The sequence below is a fragment of the Tursiops truncatus genome, chromosome 2, assembly GCF_011762595.2.
Source record: "Tursiops truncatus isolate mTurTru1 chromosome 2, mTurTru1.mat.Y, whole genome shotgun sequence".
Lineage (NCBI taxonomy): Eukaryota > Metazoa > Chordata > Mammalia > Artiodactyla > Delphinidae > Tursiops > Tursiops truncatus.
Genome location: NC_047035.1, coordinates 2,108,081 through 2,125,663, shown reverse-complemented (window position 1 = coordinate 2,125,663; position 17,583 = coordinate 2,108,081). Strand labels below are relative to the sequence as shown.

General features: G+C 45.1%; 1 protein-coding gene across 32 annotated transcripts in view; it reads left to right on the top strand.

The window, feature by feature from the left end:
- Nucleotides 1-17,583, top strand: part of KLC1 (kinesin light chain 1) — a 58,335-nt gene that overhangs the window by 33,961 nt on the left and 6,791 nt on the right. For 2 of the 32 annotated variants that reach the window (XM_019951604.3, XM_073799029.1), the window contains exons 10-15: nucleotides 546-595; nucleotides 681-748; nucleotides 2,088-2,196; nucleotides 5,662-5,823; nucleotides 12,705-12,835; nucleotides 16,674-17,107. In XM_019951604.3, the coding sequence (XP_019807163.1) occupies nucleotides 546-595; nucleotides 681-748; nucleotides 2,088-2,196; nucleotides 5,662-5,823; nucleotides 12,705-12,835; nucleotides 16,674-16,908 (755 nt within the window). In that variant the 3' untranslated portion in view covers nucleotides 16,909-17,107. Of the gene's footprint in view, nucleotides 1-545; nucleotides 596-680; nucleotides 749-2,087; nucleotides 2,197-5,661; nucleotides 5,824-10,524; nucleotides 12,351-12,704; nucleotides 12,918-16,673; nucleotides 17,108-17,583 lie in introns of those variants that run through there. The other 30 variants (XM_019951657.3, XM_019951648.3, XM_073799070.1 and 27 more) reach the window with 26 other exon arrangements.

The window sequence follows — 17,583 nt, the reverse complement described above, 5'->3', positions numbered from 1 at the left end:
ACTGCTTATCCTCCATGATGTGGGTGCATTAGTTGGAAGCTTTGGATGAGTGGTATGTGTCAGTGTTCTCAAAAGTGAAGAAAATTTTAAAGGAATATTGATTTGTAGTTTTTCCATTTTTGCTCCCAACATCTTACTACTATTTCTTAGACTTTTGTTTAATGTTAGCTGTTCAAATTCTAAGTAGTCCCAAGTGTTACGTGAGGGTTCTAGCATTAAAAGTTTCCTTATAGGGACCCTAGCATTTGTCCGTGTTTTTGGTCGTTGCCTACCCTGTCTAGGTTGGTACCTTTGATTCCATGTCTTCTGTTCACAGAGCTGCATGTGAATGGCCATTTCCTACTGGTTTCTTGTGGTCTGGTTCTGTCTTCATAGTCTTTATTCTCCATTGTGAAACCTTGTCTGTCCATGATGTGAAAAGTAATATCTGAGAAGGATCATACGGAAAACTAAACAGAAACCTTGCAGTTGCTGAAACTTGACAAATTCCACTTTGTGGGCTCTGTTATGCTTCAGTTTATAGTATGTTATTTTTTCTTCCCTAGATGAAAATAAACCCATTTGGATGCATGCTGAGGAAAGAGAAGAATGCAAAGTAAGGACATACTATTTCGAGAGATTCTAAATTGAATATATTGCTTAAGATAATTATTCACTTGAAATTATTTCCTATAATTTAGGGAAAGCAAAAGGATGGGACTTCTTTTGGAGAGTATGGTGGCTGGTACAAAGCCTGCAAAGTTGACAGGTACGTCTGCTTAACTGAAAAACAAAGACACAGCTGTGGAAGGTGCTAATGCTTCAAAGGTAGCTTGTAAATGACCGAGTGTGTAAGTTGCTTAAAGTGGTGTGGTTGCACAGTCCCTGATTTTCCACAAATTCCAATACAAATTCCATAACTTCGTAAATGAGGTAATTCATGTACACAAAACCCACCGTAATATGGGTCACGTGGGTAAAATATTGGTTCTGTACATTAATGCTGTGTCTAAGGCTAAGTACCAAATCGCAGGAGAAGAGATGACTAAATATAGACACAACATTTGAGGTCGCCATAGAGCAAACTCACGGGAAACAGGCCAGCAGACGCGCAAAAGCCAGCACTTTGCAGGTGTGTCCAGGTGCACACCCCAGTCTCCCGCAGCCCTCAGGGCCTCCGTGTCTGCGGAGGGTTGTGTGAGCTCCTTCACCAGCAGCCCATGAGCCTGTGCAGATGCCCGTTTCCTCTTCTGACTGCAACACCTTTCCTGCAGTCTTTTTCCTATTTTAACTTTTGCTCACCCTTTAAGACTTAGTTTACCAGTCTTCTATTTCAGAAAAACTCTCTGAACCCCTAGTTTGGAACAAGTACTCCTTCTTTGGGTTCCCCATAGCACTTAGCATAACTTCTGAATTGCATGTGCTTTGTTTCTCCCAATACTCTGTAAATTGTCTCAAAGACATGGAGTATAGCTTCTTTATTTCTAAAGCGCCTATCATCAGTAAGAAAAGAATCTCTTGAAGTATGTCTGTACTAAAATGAACTAGACTTATTTCTCGTTTCTTAGTAAGAGTGCTCTGTGAGGAGTGCAGAAGCACTGTCTGTGTGCACACTGTTTGTTCATCCTTTCGCACACACAGCCGTCATTCTGTGACTCAGATCTCATTGGTGATGAGTTTTGGATTCACTTTGCTTCCCCTCTACTTGTAGAGGGAGGGGAGAAGGTAGATAGCAGCATTAAAACATGTGTCCTCTTTACTACCTGGCACAGTCAGCTCTGCCCCCGATGGGGGGAGAAGCCTGATGGTCACTGGACAGACCCAGAATAGACATTTTTGTTGAGACTGCCCGGTGGTCTGTGGGAGCAGCCACAGACTGGAGAGAATACAGGGGCATGTCCCATCAGCCACAGGGCTCAGTGCAGTAGGCAGGGGATGCTTGACATGGAAGAGCCTTTTAGAGTTTTACAGTTAAAAAAAAGTACCATAGAAATTTAAATAATTTTAGCCAAACATAAGTCTGTTTGTCCTTTAGATTATGTGCTGTTGATAGTGGTTGCTCTAAAACTTATATTTTATAGTTTTGTATATCATATGCTTTCTTACAGTCCAACTGTTACAACTACTTTAAAAAACCTTGGGGCACTTTACAGACGTCAAGGCAAATTTGAAGCTGCAGAAACATTGGAAGAAGCAGCCATGAGGTCACGTAAACAGGTCAGTCAAAAACCTTCTGTTTTTAACTTAGCCTTCCGTATTTATTGATTGATTGATTGATTGATTGATTGTACGCGGGCCTCTCACTGTTGTGGCCTTTCCCGTTGCGGAGCACAGGCTCCAGATGCGCAGGCTCAGCGGCCATGGCTCACAGGCCCAGCTGCTCTGCGGCATTTGGGATCTTCCCAGACCGGGGCACAAACCCGTGTCCCCTGCATCGGCAGGCGGACTCTCAACCACTGCGCCACCAGGGAAGCCCTAGCCTTCCGTTTTTAACTTTGAGTTTAATGATTCTCTTTTATGAGACTTACTGAAACCTTGATTTAGAAATAGAAAATGTTTACTGTTCTAGTTTGTACAAATAAACTTATATTGTTCAAGCGACGATATAATGTAAATATATGGTAAATATGACACCAAAAGCACGAGCAACAAAAGCAAAAGTCAGATTCACCAAAATTACAAACATTTGTGCGTTCAAGCACACTATCAAGAAAATGAAAAGACTCACAGAATGGGTGGACATATTTGCAAATCACATCTCTGAGGAGGTCTAGTGTCCAGAATGTATAAAGACAAAAGGACCACCTAATTAGAAAACGAGCACAGGACCTGAGTAGACGTTTCTCTGAAGACGCTATACAGCTGCCAACAAGCACATGGAAGGACGCTCAGCGTCAAGAGCCATCAGGGGATGCAAAGGAGAGCCACAGTGAGGCGCCACCACACACCCACTGGGATGGCTGGAGTTCAAAACCAAAACAGAAATAGCAAGTGTCGAGGAGGCGGTGTAGAGACTGGAACCCTTGTGCACTGCTGGTGGGACGCAGAATGGTGCAGCTTCTGTAGAGAACAGCTTGGAGGTTCATCCAAAAGAGAAGCATAGAGTTCCTATCTGACCCTGCAAGTCCACTCCTAGGTATACACTGGAGAGAATGGAACACAGGTACTCAAAAGAAATACAGCCGGTTCTCGTTATTCATGGTACTTATGTTCTATAAAGTTGCTTTGAACACTGAATTAGCAAATACTGAACCATTGTTCCTAGGGAGATACAGAGTTATGTTCCTGGGAGCCTCTGGTCACATTTACTTCGATCAATACATAACCTTGTTTTAGGTGTGTTTCTGTTTAAAGACACCTTATTTAGTATATGTTGTTGATTCATTAGCATCGGATTCATGGCCAGCAGCACTGTAACTTGTGCCTGAAGAGAGCTTATCTTTCTCCATAGGGCACACCCCAGCCTTCTTGCGCTTAGGAACACCAGAGGACACTTTTTCACCGTTTTAAACAGTGAAATCACTGACTGAAATGCGGAAAACATGGCACCAGATGATTTAGACTCGGGGAGGGAGGATGCTTGTTCACATTACAAGCTGAAACAAGAAAGCAGAGTGTCACCTTGTTCGATCTTAGCTGGGGATGTGCGTGTCAGGTGACTCGAAGTTTTCTCCACTTCGTGTGTCTGTGAATGACCATGAAAGCACTGCGAGTGTTGATTTTAGGATTACAAATACGTTTTGGTCAGTAGGTGAATTAGCAAATATGGCCTCCGTAAGTGATGATGGTTGACTGCTCCTGTGCATATACGTTCGTGGCAGCGTTACTCTCAGTAGGCTGAACCAACACGCAGACACAGGTTCGTCGGTGGATGGATGGATACACGAGGTGGTATATCCATGCGATGGAATACTATTTGGCAATAAGAAGGACTACCGAAGCACTTTGCTTCATCAACTGAGGTATTTTAGTTATGCTGAAATACAGTTGTAAAGAACATTCAGGAAAAAGGCTTAGTTCTTGCCCCTTAATTACCAGTTTTAGAGTAAGGAGTTAATGTATTGCTGTGTATGTCTATGCATATAAAGATGGCAGGTTTTGTTTTCTATTTTTAGTGCTGGAGGGACAGGTGTGGCTTTTTCCCCTGAATGGTGTGTGTGTAGCCTATTATGCAGTTGTTGGTTTAAAGCCACCTTTTGGCTGGGATTAAAGTTACCCATAGGTACCTTAGAAGTTTTTCCTTCGAGAGATTCTGTGCAGAGGGATTAGAGAAGGCCCAGCATAGGTGTTGTCAGTGGTGCTCTCCTAGCTTGTGCCCTGCAGGAGCCCCTTTCTTGAGTCCTGTCGTCCTTCCCAGGTCTTTTGACTCTGAGGGGCTACTGTTCAGGGGAGGGCGCCCTGGGTGTAGGCAGCGTGGGATTCTGGCTCGACTGGTGGTCCGTGGTGCTCCTTCATGACCAGGCTTTGCTGTAAACCAGTGCCAGATAGTGTTTATCCAGCCAGTGGTGTCTAGAGTCCTGAGCTGCAGATGTTTAGAGAAAGGGATGTTGCTAGTGGTGTGTTGAGAACAGCCCCTCCTGCGCCTGGGAGGGCCACGGTCCGCTTCACTGTGGAGGTCACCGCAGCACATGGTCTGTTTGGGTATTGTGCCCCCCTGAGGAGGAAACCCTCAGGGTCAGCGAAGGGGCAGTATTTGCATGAGCTGTTCGGGTTGAGATTCCATTTAGAACATAAGACATGCTGCACCTGGTCATCAGATGGTGCTGAAATGCACATGGAGAACGTTTGCTGCTGGGTGTTAATCCAGTTATGTTTCCACTCAGATGTGCGTGGGGTGATTGTTGAGAAAGTAGGCGAGTGCTTGCCGCTGCTCATCGCTCTGTGGAGTAGGAAAGTTTGCTGTTAAAATGCCTTTTGTTAAATAAGTGGCTAATTTTTTTTTTTGTGGTACGCGGGCCTCTCACTGTTGTGGCCTCTCCCGTTGCGGAGCACAGGCTCTGGACGCACAGGCTCAGCGGCCATGGCTCACGGGCCCAGCCGCTCCGCGGCATGTGGGGTCTTCCCGGACCGGGGCACGAACCCGTGTCCCCTGCATCGGCAGGCAGACTCTCAACCACTGCGCCACCAGGGAAGCCCTAGTGGCTAATTTTTAAAAATGTTATACTGAGAACAAAGGAATCCGTGAGTTTTCAACCATGTACTTATTTTGGAGGCATGGAACACCAGGCACTTAATGTTAAAGTGTCAAAAACTGGGCAGTTTCCCAGCGTCTCACCATGAAACTTCCAAACATAGAGTACAGTTGAGAGGATTTTATACCCGTGTACCGCCTCCTAGATTCAGTCACGAGCATCTCTCCCATCTATCCATCCTTCAGTCCTTTTTTTTTTCCGATGCCTTTCAAAGTTGTATACCTCAGTACACTTCCTTTTAAATACTTCAGCGTGCACATCATAACCTGGAGCTCAGTATTTGTTTATAATTTTTTAACATTTGAGGTAAAATTTACATACGGTGAAATGCACAAGTGTTAGGTGTACATTCCTGAGAATCACTGTTCTGATTTTCCCTCCAATGTTTAAGAACTTTTTTTCCCCTAATATACATTTAGTTATCTTAGAAATTCCCACTAAAACTTAAGTGCTGATGGATCACACCCTTTTCCCCCTGCCTGGCTCGCAGGGTCTTGACAATGCTCACAAACAGAGAGTAGCTGAAGTGCTGAATGACCCTGAGAACATGGAGAAGCGGAGAAGCCGCGAGAGCCTCAGCGTGGATGTGGTCAAGTACGAGAGCGGCCCTGACGGAGGGGAGGAAGTGAGTATGAGCGTAGAGTGGAACGGGGTAAGTACAGTACACAGCGCGTGCTCAGCCCGTGCTGCGAGGCCCCGGGCAGCAGCCTGGGCCGTCTCCCACCGGGAGTGCTTTTTGGCATCTCCTGGCTTAACTGCTAGACAGCCTACTTTTCTCAAATTAAATACGAATTAAGCTTTTTGTAAGTTCCTCTGCTAACACTGAAGTCTGTTATTTGTTTGAAGTAGTAATTTTCTTCTTTTTAGGAATCCATGAAAGCTGTTTGGCTTAACCTTGAGCACTTCAATGCTGATTGAGTGTCCTGGTTTTTAAAGCATAATCCATAATTTGGTTTTATTTTAATAATAGGATTAGTGTGGCAGATCACTAACTCGCTTTTTTAACTTACCCATTTTCATTGCTAACTTCAGTGCTCCTAATTTCACTGACGAGGCTGCTGTAGATTTTGTTAGAATTAATTTAAATACTTCCAAGGAAAAGGGTGATTCAGACAGAACTCTTCTGTAGAAGAGAACAGGTCAGGAGTGAGAATGTTAGGATGGCTGCTCTCCATGTCCCAGCTCAGTCCACGGAGGGCCCAGCGGCTCATTGCTTTCCATGGTTACCTGCCGGAGGCTTTTGCGTCCCGAGCATGTGCCTCTGTTAGAAACACGTCGCCTCTGTGGCCAGGCTCTGCCTCTGCCTCTGTGGAAATTCTTACCACCGCTGTTTCTCCAGTATTGCCTTTCGGACGTTTTCTTTCTAGTGAATTTTTGTAACACGTGGGTAATTTTTTTGTACATTGAGCTGGTGTCTTTGGAATTCTGCTTTTATGGGGGAGGGTTGAATGCAGGGTTAGGTTTAATGCATCCAGTTGCAGTGTTGATTTTTTTGAAGTCACGTAATGCAATTTGATTAGTTGTAATTGTGCAGATGTTTTTCCAAATGGTAGTTTGGGGCTTTCTTATAGTCTATCTTTTTGAATCTATTTATTCTTTGGGATTTTCTACAGCTGTAGCAATTTGGTAAGGGTCAGCACTCTAGTTGACATTTTATACAGAATGTTGTTGGCCAAGCTTTAAGGGAGAGCATCTCTTTCGACTGTCTTTACCTGGCAGCTCCCTTGCTTTGGTTTCCCTGTGCCAAGACAACCAATCAGCATCTGCTTTGACCACTCACCCTGTCGGGCAGTCGCCCAAAGTGAAATGAGGGCGGCGCTGCCCTACTCATGTCCGCGTCCAGCCCGCACTGTGTACTGTACTCTCCCCGTGGTGGCTGTTGTCTGCGTGCTTTGTGTAGAGGGCCCCTCCTTTCACTGGTCTTCAGGAGCCAGAGGGCAGGGTTTGATCATTTAGAATGAAGTTCTGGAGGAGCTTTCTCTTGAGACAGTATTTCTAGGTCAATCTTTTTATGAAATCACGTGAAAATAAAATTATTGACATCTCAGAGTTCTATTACTGTCTTCAAGACTGAGACTCGGGGGTGAGGGAGAGCTGCTTTCATTCCTCTGTGGAGGGGCGGGCGGGCGGGCGTCACGGTGCGGTGGGCAGAGGTGGGCACCCCCCCCCCCCCCCCGCCGTTCCTGCTCTCTGCCCTTCACCGCACATTTCCTCTCTCACTGTGGACATGCTGTCACTCAGGACACACACGCACACGCTGGGTGCTGGATACCTTTTTACTTGACTTTTAGACACTAGCGACTGCATCTTTGACAGAATCCACCCCAGGGCGCTTCGCCTGGGCTGGATTCAGTTGACTGAAAGAATCTAGATTGCAGGTCATCCAGTGCAGCGGTTCCTAAATTCACTTTGAGCAGCAGAAGGAACCCTCGCAGAAGGAACCCTCCCTCAGATGGGGCTTATGTGAAGCAGTAAGTAAATAGAGAACTGCTTGGGTTAACCAGGGAGGGACAGTCGAGAGCTGGCGCCTGAGGCCACCGCTCAGACCAGCACCGCCCCCAAACGGGAGGCCTTGGCTCTCAGACTGGTTTCCTTTGGGAGCTCTGAGGCTCTGAGAAGTTAGTGCCGCTCTTCCAACACTTGACTTGAGTTTTATTTTCAAAGCATGCATTTATGTTTTAAAAAGAGGCAGGAAAGGCAGTATGCACCCTTAGGTGGTGTTTGGTTTTTTCAGCATCTCTTTTGGAGTCTAATTGCTTTACAACGTTGTGTTAGTTTCTGCTGTATAACAAAGTGAGTCAGCTATACATACACACGTATCCCGTATCTCCTCCCTATCCCACCCCTCTAGGGGGTCACAAAGCACCGAGCTGATCTCCCTGTGCTTTGCAGCTGCTTCCCACTAGCTGTCTGTTTTACATTTGGTAGTGTGTATAAGTCCATGCCACTCTCTCACTTCATCTCAGCTTACCCTTCTCCCTCCGCATGTCCTCAAGTCCATTCTCTGTGTCTGCGTCTTTATTCCTGTCCTGCCCCTACGTTCATTAGAACCATTTTTTTTTTTCAGATTCCATATATATGTGTTAGCATACGGTATTTGTTTTTTCTCTTTCTGACTTAATTCACTCTGTATGGCGGACTCTGGGTCCATCCATCTCACTACAAATAGCTCAATTTCGTTTCTTTTTCTGGCTGAGTAACATTCCAGTGTATGTATGCGCCACATCTTCTTCATCCATTCCTCTACCCTTAGGTGCTCTTCAGACCCAGCTTTATTGAGGTGTAACTGTGTGCAAGCAGAGGAGCCCATTTCAGGCTCACCTTGGTTTAGAGGCTCACGCACTGCTGTCCTCACATTATCTCTGTCCAGGTGTGAGGATGAAATGTTTAATGCTGTCTCTGCATGAGTGCAGATTTCCCTGGGATTACAGGGCAAGCAGATTAAGCATTGTTGCTATTTGCAGCCACTTTCCTGTGTGCATCAAGATTTTCTTTGTTATGCAGTCAAGATAAAAGATAAAAATAAATTGGGAGTTGAGGTGGGCACTGAGGCTGGACCTGTCTGTAACTTCACGTTCAGATCACAGGTTCTCTAAGGCAGCCTCATTGTTCTTGTTTACTTTAATCATAAGAACTTGTTACCCGTTTATAATGAGAAAATGCTGTTTAGGTTTTATTTTATATTGGGGTTCTACATTAGATTTTAATTTTTTTCAAAAAGGATTTCAGCGCTCCTTATAAAGTTTGGAAACCACTGCTGTAGGGAAGGTGCTGAGCTGCTCTGTTGGGGAAGACGCACACAGCCCTCACTTGGGTTTTCACAAACATTCTCACAGGCCACCAGGCGCAGGCCTTCTCAACACTCAGAAATAACATGGACCACAAAGGGCAGTGTGGTCAAAGACGAGACAAACTAGGTTATATGATAGTGACTCCCCGCAGATACTGCAAGTCTGGATCAGCAGAGAACTGAATTGTATGCTATTAAGATATAAGAAACGTAAGGCTCCTGGACATATTCTAATTCACGTGAAGTTTCTGGATGAGATTCTTGACATGGTAGATAATTTGTTTAGGGAAGTACAGTTCTGTTCTTTTTCTAGGTACCATAGAGATCATAATTGAAGTACTTGAAAATGTAACTTCATCAAATGTTATCTTTGTGTAAACTGTTCAGATCTAAAAGTCACTGTCGAGATAAGTCTCTTACGGTCCTGCTTCTAAAGATGCAGATGCTCTGTGCATAGTGACCCTTCCTGGGTAAAATTGACTTCACGTTAACTGTGAGACGCACATGTGTCAGTCACCGGGACCCAGGTCCCCACTGGGCCACGCAGGAGCCTTGGGGCTGCACTCTAATTAAGGAATTGCCTTTGCAGTGGTCCCACTAGGCCACCAGGAAACATCACACGTCTTACATTCTGAGCGGAACCTGAGCTTCACCTGTGCTGGCCTTTCTGTTTTCAGAGCGCCAGTTCTCTACTGGGGTCCTCCTGAAGTAGCCCCACCCCCATGTCCCCATCCTTTTCATACTGCTCCCCATGTTAATGTTTCTAAAAGCTTTTAATACGCTAAACTCTTTCCCAAGATTACTGGGAATGAGGTAGCTGTTAATTAGAAATAATGTTATTTTTGAAAAATAAAAATTAAACTAGGAAGACAACTAGAATAAACCAAAGAAGAATTTAAAAACACCAAATCACCTGAAATCCGTAGATGATAATTACTGCCACATAATTCTTCACCAATACATTATACTGTTAACTTTTGTTCAGAAACCCAGTGTTTTGATGCAAATATTCTTTCTTGGCAGTATAACGACCTAGACTCTTCTGAAAGTGCTGGAATACAGTGAAACCTCCCAACCCTCTAGTCTGTTTTGAGTAGAAATCCACCTTGTTTGGGTGGGTTTGTGCTGTCCTTCCTGCTGGTTCTCAGGGGCCAGGTTCCCAGCTGGTGAGAGCAAGGAGGACAGGCAGACCTACCTGCTCCAGCGCCCCACTTCCCCTCCAGGTGCTGCTCCCCCAGCCCAGCCCAGCCCAGCCCAGCCCAGCCTGCCTTGCGGGGGTGGCGGGGGGAGAGTGAGTGTGTGTGGATAAGTGTATGAAATGCTCTTGGAATCTGAGTGAAATTACTCTTCCATATTCTGTGGAGTGTCTAGTACAGGAATATTACAAATAGTGCTACTAAAGAGTAGCACTGAATTTGAAATGAACACAAGGAGTTGTACCATTTATAGAATTATATTAACATTTTAGCATTCTATTTCTAAAGAGCAGCAAGAACTTGTGTTTTCTTGTCCTCCCAGCATTGGTGGGGAGTTGGTAACAAGTTTTATTTTTCCATTTTAAAGATGAGAAAGATGAAGCTCGGGCTGGTTAAATGACTTGCTCAGCGTCGCATGGTGAGTCAGCGCGGGCGGGCTCAGGTCCCCGCGGTCTGGGGCTTCCAATCTGCCAGGACCCAGGATGCGTTGCTGCTTCGGAAATCCTTTTTCTAGTTAATTTTATTTTGGATTATCAACTGCATGTTTAAAATGTGCTATAAACTTTAAAATCAGTGTTTCTTAACATTTCTGAAATGTCTAAAATGTTAGTGTTCTTCAGAGAAAGTCCTTTCTGATTTCAGAGAGAACTTTATAGTTTAGTTCTATGCAAGAGGATTTCTGATAAAGTTAAATCTTTAATGAATGCACTCTTCCTGTGCATAGCAATCTTTCTTTTGGTCACTGTCGATGGTTTTTGTTTCAGAATCTCCTTATGTACAGTAACTTGAAAACCTTTTTATTGTAAGTATCAAGGAGATTTCTAGCACGGTGCCAGTCCGTGCTCTAAAAATGTTGAATTTTATTTTATTGAGGATTAGGAGTGATTTTAGTCTAGATTATGTGAAATGTAACATAAGGTCCAGTACCTGTTTCATACGGGGCTGACAGGAGCAGACAGAAGGTAATTCCAAATACTAAAGCGGTAAAAATGCTGCTTAGACTTTGTGACCTAGAAATACTGTAAGCCAAGCTGTGTTGCGTGGAAACTGGCTCTTTTCTCATGAGTTTCACTGGGCTTTCTCTCTCCGTTTCTGTCTAACAGGCCTAGCTGCCCTGTGTGACACTCACTGTCTCCTGCATGATGGGCGGCATCTCCTCCAGCTTTTCTTCTCTCTCCAGTGCTGACTGCTGTGTTTAGCAATCCCCTAGGATTCTTGTCAGAGCTACACCTCTCTGTGACTGGCCATTCCTTTGGTGCTGCTGTCCTTTTGGGGGGTTCCTTATCTCTGTATACATGTAGCTTTGCCAGATATGTACTTAGTAATATAAACTGTGTTAATAAAACCATTTACTGTGTAATACATGAGTTTGAAAACTAAGAGCAATTAGCTGTTCACTTTGATAAGAGGTAGTTAGTAGTATCCCCCAGGTGTTACTGCAATGGCATGATGGTGACTGTGACACTACCTAGGCTGTCAGAGTAGGGCATGTGCTGCTCCTGTCGCGTTTGGAGACCTGGTGGGACCACCCTGGGCTCTGGGCGCTCCCCTTAGGATCGTGCTCAAGTAGAATTTGCTGTGTAGTCTTTGTGTGAAATTTTGGCAATTCTGCTTTTCTCTACTAATCTTTAAGTGTTCAGTGATTTGTGTATTTGTGTCTTTCTAACTTCTAATAAACTCACTCCAACTGACCTGTGTCTTGGTGTCTGTCTGCTTGGTAGACCTTCTCATTCTTTCCATGGAATGCAGCATTGCCGTAGCTTCTAGAAGTGGTGGGGCTACTGTTAATCTTACTAAATGATTCATTCTGAGAATAAAAGTTGTTCTATACACATTTTTTTCACTCTGTGTATTTGATTTTCATATCCAGATGCTGCCAAGTGTTTCACTTATTAATGTCTGAATCAGTTATACGAAAGCTGGGCACTCTTTCACTTGCTTCCTACAAGGCATCTAAGGATTTTTAGTTATTTGTATAGAATGAACGTATTGTTTAATTTTCCCACTACATCTATAATCAACATTTAATAAAACTGTCCTATAAAACTTAATGAAGAAACAGTATATCTATTGCATGTAGATGAAATTGTTAAAAGGAAGTTGCCTATGTCAGACCTAAATGTTTTAGGTCCTGTACTGTTTCATGGACCAGATGCTTCCTTATTTATTAAACGTGGAGTTTGATTTTGGTGATCTTCCTAGAAGCTGCCTTAATTTCCTTGAGTCTTTCTGTGTATCTTTTGTTTCAAAACAGTAATATAATTAATTTTCCTTTGGGGATTTTACTACTTTTGTTTGAGCTTTTTCATGTTCAAAGGTTTTCATATTCATTGGATTAGCTTTCATGAAATTTAAAATGGATAGATTTCTATTTAAAGTGTATTTACATACATGGCGAATTGATAATTTCTGTAGGAATCACATTACCAGCACGTCACAGACCAGCAGGTCAACACGATGTGAATTCTTGTTTTCATTTAGCTTTGTCTCTTGCGGGTTGGGAGGGAGAGCCGTGTGGCGCTTCACATTTGTTCACGTTTTTTTCAGGATGGCACTGGATCTTTAAAACGCAGTGGTTCCTTTAGCAAACTCCGGGCTTCAATTAGACGCAGCAGTGAGAAGCTGGTTAGGAAGCTGAAGGGAGGAGGTTCACGAGACAGTGAGCCAAAGGACCCTGGGTAACTATCGCCGCCCCCGCCCGCCCGCCCTTCTCGCCCGCCCGTAGACCTCAGAGCTGCGTTCCCGCCTGCTTCCCACACGGTAGGAGTGCAGAGGGTTAGTAGCTGCAATCCGACTTCTGCCCAGGTTAGGTTGAGAAAAAATTGTGAAATTTCCTGCTTAGAGGCTAAAAGAGCTGAAGCTTAGAAATTTACGGAATTCTTTGATTTTGTTACATGTTCAAAGAAAGCCTTAGCAGTGGAAAGTAAGAATTTAATATTAAAATATTGAGCATATTAACTTGTTTTCTCTAAGTATGCATTATTCATTTTAAAACCAGCATTAGCTTAAATCCTTTAAAGTTAGTTTTAATCTTTTAAAATCAAATGCCAGCTATGACTATATTCAATCTCATCATACAGGTGTTACTATAGGAAGAAAAATGGTTTAAATAGAAGGATGACAATTTCAAGACTTTTGTTATAATGAGTTTCTTTAGGAGATTTAAAAAACCTTAGGTTTTGCATGTGTTTAGAAAAGGGTCTCTTCAGTCATGAGTCTTTTAGGGTCTTTTGAACAATAACTTTTAAGTTATCAAAGGAATTTGATTCTAAGATATTCCTTGCTTTTCATAAGGTTCGTCAGAGGAAGGGTTCTTTGTCCTTCCCTGTTAGTGCTAACAAATTGCCCTGGTTTCTGGGTTATTTCTGGTGTAAACGGCTTCCTGTTTTTGGATGCGTTTCTCACAGAAGCACTGTATTGTACTGTCAGCTGTTCGTGAAACTCAGCCTCCCTAAAATGGTGCCTATTTTGTAAAGGTTGATTCTTATCTTAGTATGACTCTGTTTTAAAGTATTTCACTTTAAGTTCTGTAAGAATTCTAATGTCTCAGGACTGAGACCGAGTTCCTTTGGGTAACGTACGGGAGTATAAAGGCAGGTGCGTTTACAGTTGTGCGCTTTGCTGTCTGTAAGGCATGTCCCGTGTCATTCCTCTTGTCATCAGTTGGGGCCTGACTCCCGAGACCCCTGGGGTCGCCCAGCCCGGCTCTCTGCCCCGCGCCTCACCCGCACCTGTGGGGAGAGGGGCTGGGCTTGCCCTTAGCTCTGCCCCCACATCTCTGCTGGCGAGGGACTTGCTTCCCGATGGCTTTGGAGGCAAGAGGAGCAGTTGGATGTTTATATGCTGCCATTGCCCTCTTCTCAGAAATGCCTACGATCTGCAGAGGGAGTTTCCCGCGCTCCGCCCACATCCGGTGTGGAATCGCCAGAAGCTGCGGTGTTGGAAGCCACTGGGGGCTTCAGCGGGCGCGTGGGGCGTCGGCCCCGCCTGGGAGGAGGCATGTGCGCGCTGCCTTAGGGAAGTGGGCCTAAAGTGCCCTTGTTCGGTTTCCAGAGCTAAGGTGATAGGGTGCTGTCTGGCCTCTCACAGCGTGGGGAGGGGCTGAGCAGATCGCTGCGCCCGCTGAGTCCCCGTCCTGACCCTTCGGCGTGTCTCATGCGTCAAGTGAGGGTGCGTCACGCGCGCTGTGCCGTGCAGGCCGTCGGCCGGTTCTGCCAGGGCAGACGCACTGTGGCCTGGGGTTCTGGATGTCTCAGAGCTCGTTAGGGCAGCGTCCAACTCTGGCACCGAGTCCTGGACACGGCAGAGCTCACAGTTTCTCCTTCTTCACGTCTTTCTGTCTTTCCCGTGACGCCGCATGTGTGGACGCTCCCCAGTACGGATGTTCACGGCGCTAAGAACGCTTTGCCAGCCTGACCTGATGAAAAGTAGACCCACACACTTGCATATCTTAACAGTTTTCCCATGTGATGTTATTTGGGTTGATATCTTACTAAACGTTTTGAAAAACTAAATAATTTAGAAAGTTTATCCCGTCAAATGCATGAAACAAAGTAATCTTTCCAGGTAAGAGCAGCGATCTTTATTAACTAGACCAGTGGCTCTCAAACTGGAGCATGCCTCAGCGTCTCCTGGAGGGTTCCTAAAACAGACCGCAAGGCCCACCCCTGCGTTTCTGATGCAGTGGGGCTGGGGTGGGGTGGGGGGGGCGGGGCGAATTTGCCTTTCTAGCAAGTTCCCGGGTAGCGCCAGCGCTGCTGGGTGGGCCACGTTGTGAGAATCACTGAAGTGGGTGCCCCGGGAGCAGGGTCTGCAGCCTGCAGTGGGCACAGCTCCAGGGAAGCACTGGACTGCTGGATGGTCTGGGCACCGCGGGCTTCAGTGAGAGTGTGGGTGCGATTCTGAAGAGTCACTGATGGGGCAAGTTGTTCTTTCACTTCACCTTGTAAAGAAAAGGAGGTTTGAGGACAAAGTTTGTGTACCTTTCTTAGGAAAAGGTAGCTGGCCAATTAAGTAACAGAATAATTAAATATGGCAGAATATAATTCACTGGTGATTTGGTTTGATTTTATCCTTTGTCCTTTAGTGGTTCTGAATAGAGGAAAACCTGTCCAGAGCTCTGGCAACACTTGTGTGGGGTTCATTGGGATGTTTTTGTCTTGTCCTAGGTGGGAAGTTTGGGGAGTGAGTTCTGTAATACTTGGGGATGAGCCAGTTAAGGTTTTGCTTTTAGTGTAGTTTGTTTACTGAGAGCTCAGTAAGCGCCTGCTGTTTGCCTGGCACTGTGCCTGTGGCGCTGGCGGCCATGCGTCCATCACGTGGACCTTTGGTCCCTGCAGCTGGTGCGCGCGCGCGCGTGTGTGTCTGTGTCTGGTTGTGCTCAGCCTTCACACCTGTGCTTCACCCTTGCAGCCATGCCCTCAGCTTGTAAATAATAGTGGTCACTGTTGGTTTCACAGTAGTTCAAATTCAGAATTACTGATCCTATTATAAACATTTAAAAATAACCCTTCATATTGGTTCTTTTAGCTTTAAAAGAGAAGGTGGCTTTGTTTGAGGTCATCCGTGGTGGCAGTAAGCAATTACAGTAATTTTACGACTGTCTATAAGTTTAGATTATAGGTAATTTGTAAGATATTTTATTAAGTATCTTAAAGGTGTTAAACGGGAGAAAAAAGTAAATTTTATATATATATATATAAAAATCAGTATGCTTTTTGTAAATGAAAAGCCATGAAATATGTTTTAAATTTTGGTTTCTGAGCAGAGAAATACTAGCCTTAGAGTTTATTTTACTAATAAAAAATTATTTTTGCCTAGTTTTAATATAGAAAAATCTACAAAATATATTTATGCATTTGATCTTAATACTGAGCTTTGACGGTCTCTCTCTCTTTTTTTAATATTTATTTATTTGGTTGCGCCGGGTCTTAGTTGTGGCCGGTGGGCTCCTTAGTTGCGGCATGCATGTGGGATCTAGTTCTCCGACCAGGGATGGAACCCGGGTCCCCTACATTGGGAGCGCAGAGTCTTACCCACTGTGCCACCAGGGAAGTCCCTTGAGGGTCTCTCTCTGACGCGATCACTTGGGGGCGAGGTTTACGGGAGTCGTTGAGGATCCCTTCCTGAAACTCATCTCAGGAGGCTCCTCGGGCTCCCACGCCGAAGTCAGCGGGTGGCATTGGCAGAGCCCCTCTGCTCCTATAGGAGCCAGGTTTTAACAAGTGAAACTGCAGCGACACTGGCTTTATGGGGCTCAAAGATAAACTTTTTGCTGAGAAAGACGCAGAGGAACTTCGCTTTTTTCTGCTGGGTGCAATAGAGTAGATCTGGGTTGTACGTGTATCCCAGTGGGTATCCCAGTCTGGGTGAGATAAAGGTCTCCTCTCCGTTAGGGATGGTCCCCGGCCCCCATGGTGACAGAAGCTTTGGAGGGGTGGCTTTGCTGTGCTCTCTGCTCCTGGTTGACTGATGTGCTGACGGTTTGTCCTTGCATGTCCGCCGTCCTGGGTGCAGCATGAAGCGTGCCAGTTCTCTGACTGTCCTTAACGTGGGTGGCACGGCGGCCGCAGACCATTTCCAAGTAAGGAGCCCTGCCCCACTTACACGCTTTACATGTTGGCTGGACCTTCCTCACCACTGCTGCCCTTTGAGCAGAGCCTGTGGGGACTGCCCCACTTACACCCTTTACATGTTGGCTGGCCTTTCCCCACCGCTGCTACCCTTTCAGCAGAGCCTGTGGGCATTTTAGTGTTCCTGATTCAGGACACATAGACACCATAAATGACACTTTCATAGTCGGCATGAACTTAACCATCTGAATTATGGGAATGTTGTGAACATTCTCAGTGTACGAATTAATGATCTTTACAAATACGTTGATTGACAATTAAAAATTAAATATTCTGATGAAGTAATATCAAAACTTGGCCAGTTGTTAATTTGTATTATTTGTATGATTTTAGCTTCTAGTAGTTTATAACTAATATAATGTCTAGCTAAGCTGTTCAGTGTTTTAAAACTATTCAGAACTTCACTAAGTACAGTCACTTTGACAAATAGTCTTTAGCACTTTGTCACCTGTCCAAGTCTCTCGCACAGACCGGTCACCTTTGCACTTAAAACTGTTGGCATCCTGTTCTCCATTACAAATGGCCTTTTTATTTTCCATGTGTGACTGTTGGGTGCGCCCAGGCCTCTGGCCCCTTCTGTGGCCTGGCTGCTGTCCACCAGGACCAGGTGTCCTGGTCCCCACACCTGTTGGTGCAGCAGCTCTCCCAGTCAACTCAGTCCCACCGGTAAACTATTTGACGCACAGGGATGGTGACGGGCCGGCAGGAGTGCTGGCCTTCCCCCTCACCCCCAGCATGCTGCGGGGGGTGGCTGTTCCCAGGATGCTGTCATCGGGCCTCTAGTTTAAAAGCTG